Source organism: Tasmannia lanceolata, unplaced genomic scaffold (assembly GCF_043159265.1).
Source record: "Tasmannia lanceolata isolate RefF3 unplaced genomic scaffold, GAP_Taslan_0.1 ptg000003l, whole genome shotgun sequence".
Lineage (NCBI taxonomy): Eukaryota > Viridiplantae > Streptophyta > Magnoliopsida > Canellales > Winteraceae > Tasmannia > Tasmannia lanceolata.
Window position 1 is genome coordinate 55,183,880 of NW_027518680.1, and position 14,578 is coordinate 55,198,457.

Genomic DNA, 14,578 nt, shown 5'->3' on the forward strand with positions numbered 1-14,578 from the left:
TTAGTCCGAGAGAAGATAATCATATTGTGATTTTCTTTAAATACAGGTAACATAAAAAAATAGGGAGGATGGATTACTTCTATTATTATTATTATTAAATTTCATGTTAAATTGACTTAATATTGATTTCATGAAAAAAAGTGTTACCTAAACTGTACAAAATAAGTAGGGAGATGATATTTTCACCCCCTTGCAGTACGCATGAGGGCGTGAGCAGTGAGCAACTTTAACGCTTTTTGACGTCAAATCATGTTATCAGCGGGGCGCATGTGTACTCTGGGGGGGGGGGGTGAAAATATCATCTCTGAATAAGTATCATGCCAAATATTGATTTCAAGCATAAAAAACGCTTATCTGCAGTGGATTTTCTACACATGCACTATCTAACCATTCATCATCCCCACCCATACGCAAAATCTAAATTGCTCATTAAGGGGTTCTCATTGTGGATAGGCCGCGGCCCAAAAATCTTCTAGAGAAGATGATCCTAACCCACTAATATAATTACTATAAAATTAGATGGCTCTGAGAACTTTGAGTTTTACTCCATAAAACAAGGAGGCATTGGATGATTGTAATCATTTTACATCTCATTTACAATGGATCAATGGAAAGTTAATTTACGGTACAAAAGTTTTAATTGGGAAATGTACTTCACGTAAGAGGGATTCAATGAGCTGATTGCCACGTACACTGCTGCTGGGTGTCCCAAGTAATCAAAAGGGGCGGATAATCACATCCCTAGATGAAAGGTTTTGAATCTTCTGATGTACCGATAGGGAGCCACATGTAGGGTGGAGATAGGGTGGCATGCCAGATGGTCTCATCCCTTACAAAAATGCACAGGGAATAGAAAACTACAAACACTTTGACCTCCAGAAAAAAGGCTACTGATATTGGCACTACCATATTTTAATAACTGCACAAACTCAGCTTGTCTTTCTTTTTTAATTGGCTTGTGAGAACTTTTTGAATAACCTTTGACAGCAGTTTAAATCATAAAAAGACAAGAAAACTTAGTGTAATTATCAAAACATGGCAGTGCCAATGTCACTAGCCAAGAAAAACAAATAGAGTAGAAGAATCACACGGGCCACGCCACCAGTCTATTATTTTACCAAATTACCCCTCGAAATCATTATGACAAAAATATCCTTTCCTTCTTTAACCTGTCATGGCTGTAATAGGACTCACGTTAGTCAGTTCGAAAAAACAGCGGGGTAATATAGTCATTTCTATAAACTATTTTGCCCTGGCGAAAACATCCCCTATAAATAAGGCTTCATGCAATCCCATTTCTCTCTTTATTTTTATCTTCTTGAAGCTCTGAAAGAAACCCTAGTGTTAATTTTCTTAGGGTTGGGTTTTTTTTTCCTTTTTATTTGATCTCAAAGTGCTGGGCTTTTGTGCCCTGTACTGATTGAAATCCATGTCATTTGCGCTTCATGGATCCATCTTCAGTTCAATCCACTTCCTCTATTGAACAAGACGAGTGGGGTAATTCCTTCTTTTTTTTGTTCTCATATTTTTCTGGTTTTGGGTATTAAAATTTCTTTGGTAATGTTGATATTGCATAGAATCTTGTTACATGTTGAGAAATCTTGATTTGGGTTTTTGTAGAATAAGCCTGATTTGGCTATTCTTATTTTGCTACTTTCATATCTGTGGGATTTTAATATATGGTAATGTTTCTGACTTTTTTTCTTGGTGGATATTGTGATTTCAGTGATAGTGTTGGATGTTATTTAGAATCTGAGTGCATTGGAATTTATTTTTTTTGCCTTTTCTTTTGATCCTTTATTTTTTTGGTTTTGGATATTAAAATTTCTTTGGTAATATTGGTATTGCAAAGAATCTGATTACATCTGGAGAAATCTTGATTTGGGTGTTTGTAGAAGAAACCTGATTTGGCTTTTCTGATTTTGCTCCTGGTAATGTTTTTGATTTGATTTTCATATCTGTGGGATTTTAATATGGTTGCCTTAGATTTTAGGTATGGTAATGTTTCTTACTTTTTTTCTTGGTGGATATTGTGATTACAGTGATAGTGTTGGATATTATTTAGAATCTGAGTGCATTGGAAGAAAAGTTAATTTTTGTGTTTTTTGGGTCTGTTTCTTTTTTGGCTTTGGATATTAAAATTTCTTTGGTAATATTGGTATTGCGTAGAATCTGATTACATGTGGAGAAATCTTGATTTGGGTGTTTGTAGAAGAAACCTGATTTAGCTTTTCTGATTTTGCTCTTGGTAATGTTTTTGATTTTATTTTCATATTTGTGGAATTTTAATATCATCGCCTTAGATTTTAGATATGGTAATGTTTTTGACTTTTATTCTCTTGGTGGATATTATTGTTTCAATGATAATTTTGTATATTATTTAGATCCGAATGTATTTGGAAAAAAAATCTAATTTGGGTGTTTTTGTAGAATACTACCGATTTTTGGTATTCTGTTGTATGTCATGTAGGGTTCATGTGTAGATATTCTGCTATTGTTGATCCCAATTTTTGTTTTCCGGAGATGAATATGTGTCGTTGTGGGAGAAATCTAATTTGGGAATTTCTAAAAGGGATTTGCTAGGGATCATCGCAGAAAGGCATTTCGCAGCTGGCTGTTGCATGTGAGAGCATCCACACAGGCTCACTTTTTGGCAGATTTTGTCTTATTCATTTAATTCATCTGAGGTGGCTGCCCTCCCATGCAACAGCCAACCGCAAAATGCCTTTATGCAATGGTCCCTAGCAAATCCTTTTGTGAAAATCGGAAAATGGGTGTTAGATTTTAATTGTGGTGATTTTATGAATTTGCCTTCTTGTTGTGGATATTACGATTATATTGATGGTGCTGGGCATCAGTTCAGATGTTACAGTACATGTAGAAGAATCTTGATATGTCTTTATATAATATAATTGGATTTGCTAGGAAATTTCAAAGAAAGCCATTTCGCGTCTGACTTTTGCATATGAGAACAGCCACTTCAGATGAATTAAATGAATAAGACAAAATATTCTCAAAAGTGAGCCCATGTGGCTGTTTTTTCATGCAAAAGTCGGCCGTGAAATAGCTTTCTACGAAATTGCCTAGCAGCTCTCTAATATAATAATTATAAAAATGTTATATAACAGGCATTAGCAATATTGAAACCAAGATTGAAACCAAAATACAACTATTTATTATTATATTAGTATTATATATAAATATACATATATTTGTTAATATCATGAGTTATGGTTCTTATGATTCCTCTTTTCCTTCTTATGGACTAATTATGAGGTTGTGGGGAAACCCTGACTTGGATTTTCGTAGAAAAATCCTAACATGGGTGGTTGGCTATTGTTAGGATTCACCTTATGTAGAGAAATTGTGCTTTGTTTTTTAGCATATATGTTTAGAAAATCCTAGTATCAGTGTTTAGATTTTAATTATTGCGTTTTTTTGAAGTTCACTTATTTTTTTGACTGGATTTCATAATTTTGGGGTAACACTGAAGCTGTTTATGGTGCTAGTGCGCGGGGAGAAATCTAGAATTGCATTTTGTTATATACTTTTTTAGGACATTTGTAACTTTAGTTCTGGTAATATTAATGGTCTCCCCCAAGGTTACCTGGAACGCGGTTCGTTCCGGTACGCGGTACGAGAACGGGTAAGGGGTATGATGGTAGCCCGGTATGCGGTACGATGGGGGTAGGCTATAAGTCGGTTCACTATTTCGGTCCTTTGGATCGCAAATCTGGGTCGCTCTGGTACTCTCTATATATAATTTCATATATTTTTATGAGAATATCATTCTATAGTCCATACCACATACATTTAATAAACAAAACCAAAAACCTTGTGTATGGCATTCATATATATTCAAAATAAAAATTTCAGTTTCAATCCAATCCATAATATATAAAATTTGAAGATCTCCAAATATCACTGAATTAAGTACCAACATATATTGCATTCTCAAGATTAATTGAAAGCAAATTGAAAATAACTACCCAGTTCTGAAATAAAAACATAAAAACATGAACAAACTAATAAGCTATTGTGCAACTCTCTTTTCCTAGTCCACCAAAGTGTCCCCCCTCTCTATGCATCTCTCCCTTTCCCTTGGGTCGCCAGTTTTGTGATCCGGGGCGCAAATGACCCATGTTTCGGGTCGGCGACCCGGGATCGTGGGTTGGAGGGTGGGAGGGCGATCCCGGTAACATTGGTCTCCCCACCCCCGATTTTGTGAACATTTTATATTTAAACTAGTCAAAAGTTTTTAGAAGCACCTGACTGAGCAAATCGAGGTAAGAGGGACAACAAATAATAAATAGAAATTGCAAGTTAGTCATCAAGAACTACACAACTTTGAAATCCTAGAGGTTCAATATTCAGTTTTTTACTATTAGCTCAGGGGTTTGTAGTGGGTCCCACTCATGGATCAAAATGACAGTGTTCATTTGTCGGGCCCCTAATAGATCAAAATACTAGTGTGCGGGCTCCACTATTTTCTCCAAATTTCTGCATGGAATTGATTTTTTGCCTTTTTGGTATTGAAGGCAATGTCAATAAAATAAGTTGCAAAGTAGAAGATCTTGGTGGATTTGAACCACCATCCTATTGAGAAACTTCCGGTCATTTTTTGCGTTTTTGGTATTGAAGGCATTCTAATAAAATAGGTTCCAAAGTAAAGGATCTTGGTGGATTTGAACCACCATCCTCTTGAGAAACTTTCGGTCGTACCCAGTTTCCCAAGTGCTCTACCTTTTGAGCTAAAAATCCACGTCTTGCCTTCATCTTAAGCAATATGAAATCAAGAAAGGGCAAAATATGGGTAAAAATAAAACCCAAAATGCAAAAATATCAAATCCAAGACGTGAAAATGGTTGCAAAGAAGATACATTATCTTTTCTTACATTATGCTTTTAATCCCTGAAAGAGGACATTTTTACAAAGAAGATGCATTATCTTGGTGCGTAAACAAGGATTGAATTCACGACATCCATAATTCAGGAATTTGTGTACTCATTTTGGATCTGATGATGTGAACTGCCATGGCTCAAGATAGTGAAGGTGACAAGATTTCTTAGACACATTTATACAAACATGCAGCCTTTATGACCTAATGAAGCGAACATCACTAAAATAGAAATCATATTTTCCTACATTGGAAATGAACAAAAGGGAGACCCTCACAAATCGAACAAGAATATGAGAAAAAAAGATAAACTTTTTGAATTGAATCAATCCATAAGAAATCAAACAATACCCTTGCAAACCCTAAACCAAATTACCAATACAGCAAATGAGAAACCCATGTCTTTGCTTGCCCTGATTTTGTCATTCGTTAAACCCAACGAATGGAATTTAACTGATTCAAAATCCAAAGCAATCAAAGTATAAAACTACCTCCTACACAAGCAGATAAGCAAACGACCAAAATATTATTGTTTTCATCATATGCATTTTATATGCTTGTAGTTGGTATGTCTTTAAAATAATGTACATTATTTTAAAGACATTGGTCCATACAGGCATTCTTGTTTACCTTTTTTTTTTTTTTCCTGCCCTTTATTTCCATCATTTCTAGCCACAACCATTGACATATGATCACTTTCAAGTAAGTTCTTTGTATTACCATTCTAGCAAACAGGTTGAATTCTAGACCAGAGGTTTCTGGTATAAATGACATCTTTGTTTTCAGTATATACTAAGTACGATGTTGGATTAACGAGGCTCGAGAAGGCCTGATTTAATGGTGAAAGAGCTGGATCTAGTTAGGGATGATGGAGAAAGTGGGTGGGGGAGTCGTTGGAGGCTGTGGAAGGGGCCGATGTAAGGAAAAGGGTGTTCGGATTCAGGGGAAAAGGAGGATGTTGGATATGGAGGTGAGGGAGGTTGTGGATAGCGGCAATGAATCTTGTAGGGTTAAGGTTTGAAGGAGGAGGAGGAGGAGGGGAGTTTTAGGGTTGTTAGGGTCAGGGTTGAATGGAGAAGGAGGTGGGGAGTATGATAGTCTTTAGGGTTACGGTTTAGTGTTAGGGCTTGGAGTATACTTTTGGATGGGATGATTTTTGGGTTAGTGGAAGTAGGTTTTGGAGCGGATGGTGTGGAAGGATTTGATATATTTTTAATGGGGAGCCGTCGGTGTTTGGTGGTGGTTTGAGGTGGAGGCCGCCGGAGATTGGATGATGATGTTGGGTGGTTGGCTATCGTGCACGGTTAGGGGCGCACAATAGCTCTGGGCCTTCGAGCGGGATTTTTGAAAATCGAATTTGCCAGCGGACTGTAGTGGAGAAATTGGTGTGATGTGGCAGGTCACAATCTTGACTTGGGGGTCCCACAAATATGGTACTTTTTGCTGGATTCGATTCAATTGAGGCTATTGGGTAATGTAAGGGGAAATGGTTTTTCTTTTGGGCCAAGGGGAATGCTCCTGGGCAATTCATACTATGTAAATCTAGTGGGACTACTGGTCCCCTTGTAATTTTACTGGTATGAATATATTTGTCAATTTAAAAAAAAAAATTAACGAGAAAGAATTGAACAATCTTAAATAACAATAGAATAAAAGAGAACAATCTTAAATAGGGAAGAAAGAAGGGGGAAAACAAGAAGAAGAGATGTAGATCAAGAAGAGAGGTAAAGGTAGCAAAGAAAAGAAGAAAAGATAAGAAGAAGTAGAAGGAGAGAAAGAAGTATGTTAAAATATGCGAGATCATATGTGATAGAGGATGACATTAGTAGATGATGATATTAGTTAGCTTGATTAGGTAGTTGGGTTGGATTAGGATAATCTAGGCTAAATCTTATCTTTATCTCTTTCCTCATGTTTATCTTTATCTGTAATTGCTTATTTAGGCAATCTCTATTGTTAATGAAAATATATCTGAGATTAGAGAAAATCATAAATTTAACATGGTATCAGAGCGGGTTGATTGGACCTGACTACAACCTTAGAAAATCTGTCAATCTAACCTTAGAAAATCCGTCAATCTAGCCGTCCGCTGGGCCACCAACACAACCGCTGAAAACCCATTTCTATTTCCTCTTTGTTCATTCTATTTTTACCTAAAATCTCTCATTTATTGGATTCTTCTACCTACTGCAACAGAACCTCAACACCATCAGTTTCTCTTGAGCATCTCTCGACCTTGCACCCGTCACAGATTAAGCCGAAGATGTCATCTCTTCATCCAACGCCACTATAGATCAGTAGCGTCCAAACCCATGATTTAGCCGACACTTCGAATTTATTCCTGACACACGTGTCATTTCGTGTCCGACACGACATGCGTGTCCACCCGTGGCGACACTCCTTTGGACACTTTCAAATGTACTGCTATAAGTGTTAGACTTAATGTAGGCGTGTGGACACGTTTTTGTGCCGTGTCAAGTGTGACATTCTGTTTTATTATTGCATATTGTGTTTATCTCTTTTATTATTAATTCTTCTTTTATTATAAATTCTTTTTTTGTTCTTCTTTAACTAGTATTTGCCGTTGTATCATATATATATATATATATATATATATATATATATATATATATATATACTTTCTATTTTAGCCGTGTCCCGTTTCTAAATTTTGGGTGTTCGCTGTGTCCAACACTTTGTGTCCGTATCGAGACACGACACCCGTGTCCATGTCCACAAATCATAGGTCCAAACCCATTGGGCCCAAGATCCTTGAGGATTCCTCTTCTACTGGGCAAAATCCTCTCCTTGGAGATATTTCCAGCTACTTGGTTATATGATCGTTGCCGGATCCGAGACTGGTGAAGACTCAGATTTTATGTGGCAAGCTTACCGTAGAACATATTTAGTTCAAAGATGCCGGCCATGAATCATAGCATTTATGGACACTTGGCATGCTCATGCATATATGAGTCTTGGAATGCTCATTTTTTGTCCGCCTGTGAAAAGGAAGGGAGACAGAGATGTACAGAACAGTAATGATAAATTTCACCCCCTCCATTGTTCTTGCTGGTATGAATATATGTGGGATTTTAATATGGATGCCTTAGATTTTGATATGGTAATGTTTCTGACTTTTTATTTTTCTCGGTGGATATTGTGATTTCAGTGATAGTGTTGGATGTTATTTAGAATCTGAGTGCATTGGATTTTTTTTGTGCTGTTTTTTTTGGTCCTTTTATTTTTTGGTTTTGGATATTAAAATTTCTTTGGTAATATTGGTATTGCATAGAATCTGATTACATCTGGAGAAATCTTGATTTGGGTGTTTGTAGAAGAAACCTGATTTGGGCTATTCTGATTTTGCTCCTGGTAATGTTTTTGATTTTATTTTCATATTTGTGGAATTTTAATATGGATGCATTAGATTTTAGATATGGTAAAGTTTCTGACTTTTATTCTCTCGGTAGATATTATGGTTTCAGTGATAATTTTGGATATTCATATTATTTAGATCCGAATGTATTTGGAAAAAATCTAATTTGGGTGTTTTTGTAGAATACTTCTGATTTTTGGTATTCTGTTGTAGGTCATGTAGGGCTCATGTGTAGATATTCTGCTATTATTTATCCCAATTTTTTTCTTCTGGAGATTTTTATGTGTCGTCGTGGGAAAAATCTAATTTGGGAATTTGTAAAAGGGATTTGCTGGGGATCATCACAGGAAGGCATGTCGCAGCTGGCTGTTGCATGTGAGAGCATCCACACAGGCTCACTTTTCGGTAGATTTTGTCTGTCTTATTCATTTAATTCATCTGAGGTGGCTGCCCTCACATGCAACAGCCAACCGCAAAATGCCTTTCTGCAATGGTCCCTAGCAAATCCCTTTGTGAAAATCTGAAAATGGGTGTTCGATTTTAATTTAGGTGATTTTATGAATTTGCCTTCCTGTTGTGGATATTATGATTATATTGATGGTGTTTGGGTTAGAGATAAGAAGAAGAAGAGGAATGGAGAGATGGAGAGTCTCTACTAGGGAGCTCCTCATGTAAATGATGTATATATAGGCCCAAACTAGGGCAACAATGTACAATGACTACAATACCCTCTACACTATAAGTAATGACTAAACCATAGTTGTTAGGTCGGGAAACGGAAGCGTGAAACGGAAACGTGAAACGCTTGAAAAAAATTAAAGGAGAAACGTGAGACGCGTTTTCTTGAAAACTTTTTCCCTCTTTTTATCAAAATCATGTGATATATAAAGGGTAATAATTCGCCCCTTTTGTTTACCGGGGACAGCCCCATCTAGTGTAGGTAAGTAATATATTGACCCATTTTTTACTTGGAACAGCCCTCTTTAGAGTATTTACGGCTCCTCATTTACACTGGATGGGGTTGTCCCCAGTAAACAAAAGGGGTGAATACTTTATGTTGGAAGTAATATATTCAACCCATTTTCTTACTTGGAACAGCCCCCTTTAGTGTATTTATGACTCACCTTTTACACTAGATGGGGCTGTCCCCAGTATTTTGAGATCTGCACAGACCATCTTGTCCTTTTTAGTATTTAAAGAGCTGTCAAAAGTTTATTACATTTCCCCAAAAAGCTCACAAATCGATTAAAGAAGAAAAGACCGGCGACAACTATGCAAATATTAAAATATGGTTGTGATGAAATCGATTAAAGAGAAAAGACAGCTGTGCAAATATTAAAATATGGTTGTGATGTGTAGCCCTATTGTTTACTGGGGACATCCCCATCCAGTGTAAAAAACGAGAGATAAATACACTAAAGGGTGCTGTTCCAAGTAAAAAAAGGTGTGAACATATCACTTATTTACATAAGCATTCTCCCCTTTGTTTATTGGGGACAGCCCATCAAGTGTAAAAAAAGAGTCATAAATACACAAAAGAGGGCTGTTCCAAATAAAAGAATGGGGCGAATATATAGCTTATGTATATAATGTCTTTTTATGCAGAAATCATGCCATCTCTCCCAAACGCCTCCATCTCTCTCCCTCTCTCTCTCTCTCTGGCCAGCCGGAGAACTGAAGAAGAAGGGAAAGATGAGTCTCTCTCTCTCATGCGTTTCACGGGCTTTTCCGCAACGTTTCCCATCCGTTTCACTATTTTTTTTTTTTTACGTATCGTTTCCGTGGAAACGCGTTTCCCGCTTTGCCCCAGCGTTTCCTGCAACTATGGAATAAACTACCCTAATACATTATTCAACACTCCCTCTCAAGCTGGAGTGTATATGCTATGGAACTCCAACTTGCTACAAAGAAAACTACAATAAACAACTAAAAATAAAAAAAAGTACATAATCTCATACGCACATCAAACTTGGTATAACACTCCTCAAGCTGGTGTGGTGAATAAATACATAAGGAAAGCATAACAAAAGATAACGGCCACAATAAGAGTACGGTCATCGAGAACAGCGGCCACCAAAAAACGAACAGCTCCCCCTGAAGTAGCACTACGGCGAGAGCAGTCACAACTAGGTCTCCCCCTGAATGAGAACCCGGCAAATAAGTCAGGAACCACAAAGGATTGAACCGTGCACCTCGGCAGGTGAAATCCTTGTTGGCCCTAGATGGCAACCCAAAGTGGGGGGTGTATAAGATTTTAAAACTTTTGCCAAAATACGGAATGCGGAAGCTAAAAACAACAATGGCAAGAAAAACTTAAGTACAACGGAAAATAAAAATCACAAGTGCAAGAAAAATAAAAGAGATAAGAAAGAGTGCATCAGAGATTTTTAAGTGGTTCGGTCCAAACCAAGGACCTACTCCACTCCACCAAGAATTCTTGATGGCTTCACTAGTTCGATTCCCTTAACGGAGGTGAATCAACCCAAATACACTGAGGATACTCACTCCGTGGAGATGGCTACGCGTCTCCACCAACACTTGCCCTCTTACAATGATTGAAGAAAAGAAAAAACAATATCCCTCACAAGGGTTTACAAACTTGAAGAAGATGTACAAATGAAAGCCTATAATCCAAATCCTTAATCTAGGGGTTGAGAGGCATAAAATAAGCTTGAATGAATCACTCTTAGGATGTTCCAATAATATTTTAGAGTGTAAGGATTTTGTTTGGTGAAGTTTAGAATCCATATAAATAGGAAAGAACCAAATATGACCGTTACAGGGGCATAGTGGTAATTTCGCAGAAGTCCCAACAGCTATTTTTTTTTTTGCACTCGGACCATTCTCGGAGTTCCGAGAATACAAGCAGGGATGAAATATTTGATCCCTGGACCATTTCTCGGAGCTCCGAGGACATTCTCGGAGTTCCGAGAAGCCTTTTTTTCAGCAGATTTTCCAGATTTTATGCTGATTTGATTTGGGCCTTTTGGACTTCCTATTTACACATAGATGGGATTGTTATGAGGTTTCCAAAGTCTTGGAGCACCACAAGGGCAATCACTCTACCATTATAAGCCTATTTAGGGGTGTGTGATTTACTCCATTTTATGCTTCTCAAAACTTAAACTAGGATTGGATTTATACAATCTAAAAAGACTTAAATAAAATGATGATCACTTTGCACCGCTTCAAGACTTCTTGTGTCTTGGATCTCCAATGTCTTTGACCTTCCGAATATGGTTCAATGAGAGCTTTTTGGCCTTGATCCAAGCAACCTTGATATCACTCTATCATGGTCTACAACTAAGACATTCAAACACTTTAGTGAAATAAAATCACTTGTGTTTTGGAATCATCAAAAGAAGATGGGAATGCCAAGATGGTAACCATTGGGCTTACGGGAATAGTAATGATCCATCGAGCAAAAAAGGCACACCAAAGGTGTGCACGTGAGCAACGGCGAAGCACCATGAGTAGGAACACTAGCTAAGCAGCACCCCACCAATAGAAGATAACCATCGATGGGGTAACCATCGAAGACAAGGTCGACAGGGAAACCGTCGCGTAGAGAGAAGAAGAGATAGAGAAGATAACCAACCAACGATGGGCAAACCATCGTCGGGTCACAAGGTCGACGGCATGAACATTGTCGCCTGAATACAATAAAAAAAAGAAGGGAAAAGATAAACCAACCAATGATGGGGACACCATCGTATGGAGACTAGGTCGACGGCATGAACATTGTCACCTGAAAGAGCCGACCAACGATGGGGAAACCATTGCCCGAAAAAGAGAGGTCGACGGAAAAAGACCTTTGCCTGTAAGAGAGTCGACCAACGATGGATATGGAAGCCTTCGCCCGGAAAAGGAGGGAGAAGATAACCAACCAACAATGGGGAAACCATCGCCTGAAGACAAGGTCGACGACATGAACATCGTTGCCTGAAAAAGAGTTGACCAATGATGAGACACCATCGCCCGGAAGAGAGGCGTCAACGGGAAAAGACCGTCGCCTGTAAGAGAGCCGACCAATGATAGATATAGAAGCGATCGCCCAGAAAAGAGGGGATAAGGCATAAAGCCAAGAAGACAAAGACTGACTAGGAGCACAACAACACTTTCCCTCGGGTGAAACTACATGAGCCCGAAGATGACAAGACAAGGCGGACAATATCAAGACAAACAAAAAGATAAGGCATAAAGCCAGACAGCACGAAGAGATGAAAACAAGACATGAAAACAAGAAAGACGATAATAATCACCAAGGGGACGAACGAATAACAAAAATAGAAGACGATAACACTCTTCCTCAATAAAAGACAACATAACGACATAGCAACACTCCTTCAAGAAGACATCACTATAACACTCGACCAAGAAAAGACACAAAGAACTATATGAAAACAAAATGAGAACACTCCCCCTCAAGTTGAAGGTCAACTTGCAACGAAAAAAAAAACGAAAAGAAATAAGGCACTACACCCCTCTCGGACATTTCACCGAACACTTGGTGTGCGCGAAGACAAAAAAACGAAGAGAAACAAGGAACTACACCTCTCATAAACATTTGAGCAAACAGTTGATGTGCGCCTTGAAGAACTACATAAAAGACGGACAACAATACATAGAAGACAATGTAAAGAAAGAGATGTAAAGAAAGAGATAACATCAAAAAAGAAGAAGAAGAGAACCATAAGAAACAATACAAGACAACACTCCTCCTCAAGTTGAGGCCGAAGGCCTTCAACTTGAAACGGAAAGAAAACTTTCAAGGCACAAAACCCCTTTGAGACATTTTATCAAATACTTTGTAGGCATCTTAGAGAGGAAGACAAAAGACATGAAACACAACAAATATAGATGGAGAAAAACAAAGATAAGGATGAAGGACAAGAAGACAACACTCCATACAGCAACCCAAACGAGAGAGAGAGAGAGAGAGAGAGAGAGAGAGAGAGAGAGAGAGAGAGAGAGAGTAAATACGGACGAGGAAAATGGATTTGCCGAGAGAGAGAATGACGTCACTGAAAATACCGAGAGAGATTTTAGGGGTTTGAAACAAAAACAGAGAAATACGAGAGAGACAATAGGGGAGAGAGATCTTAGGGAAGATTTGAATAGAAATTATAGGGAGATAAAGAGAGAAAAACGAGATACGAGAGAGATACAAGAGAAATAGATGATGGCGTGGGGGGAGATAGACTCTTCTTCTTTCCTTCTTGAAAGATCAACCCATTGACTCTGATACCATGTTAGAAATGGAGTTAGGGTTAGAGATAGGAAGAAGAAGAGGAATAGAGAGATGGAGAGTCTCCACTAGGGAGCTCCTCATGTAAATGATGTATATATAGGCCCAAACTAGAGCAACAATGTACAATGACTACAATACCCTCTACACTATAAATGATGACTAAACTACCCTAATACATTATTCAACAGTGTTGGACACCAGTTCAGATGTTACAGTACATTTATAATAATCTTGATATTTATTAATATAATATAATGGGATTTGCTAGGATATTTCGAAGAAAGCCATTTCGCGTCTGACTTTTGCATATGAGAACAGCCACGTCAGATGAATTAAATGAATAAGACAAAATATTCTCAAAAGTGAGCCCATGTGGCTGTTTTTAATGCAAAAAGTCCTGTGAAATGGCTTTATGTGAAATTGCCTAGCAAATCTCTAATATAATATTTATAATAATGTTATACAACAAGCATTAGCAAGATTGAAACCAAAATACAAGTATTTATTATGATATTAATATTATATAAATATACATATTTTGTTAATATCATGAGTTATGGTTCATATGATCCCTCTTTTCCTTCTTATGGTGTAATTATGAGGTTGTGGGGAAACCCTGACTTGGATTTTCGTAGAAAAATCCTAGCATGGGTGGTTGGTTCACCTTGTTAAGAAATTGTGCTTTGGTTTTTAGCATAGATGTTTAGAAAATCCTATTATCAGTGTTTAGATTTTAATTATGGCATTTTTTTTAAGTTCATTTATTTTTATGACTGGATATCATAATTTTGGGGGGTCCTAGTGCATGGGGAGAAACATAGACTTGCATTTTGTTGTATACTTATTTAGGACATTTGTAATGTTAGTTCTGGTAATATTAATGGTTCCCCTCCGATTTTGTGGATATATTATTTTTAAACTAGTGAAAATTTGTTAGAAGCATCCGACCGAGCAAGTAGAGGCAAGAGGGACAACAAATAATGGATAGAAAACACCAACACAAGGAAGTCTTACGAAACTATGGTTTGTTTATTTGTATTTTTTTTTTTTTTGG

General features: G+C 37.5%; 1 protein-coding gene across 2 annotated transcripts in view; it reads left to right on the forward strand.

Annotated features, from left to right (window-relative positions):
* The first annotated feature begins 1,283 nt into the window (after positions 1 to 1,283).
* LOC143863397 (uncharacterized) overlaps positions 1,284 to 14,578 on the forward strand; it is a 31,268-nt gene continuing 17,973 nt past the window's right edge. Inside the window, exon 1 of one of the 2 annotated variants that reach the window (XM_077374064.1) lies at positions 1,284 to 1,497. In XM_077374064.1, coding sequence (XP_077230179.1) covers positions 1,446 to 1,497 — 52 coding nt within the window. In that variant the 5' untranslated portion in view covers positions 1,284 to 1,445. The remainder of the gene's footprint in view (positions 1,498 to 14,578) is intronic. The other variant, XM_077374068.1, reaches the window with a different exon arrangement.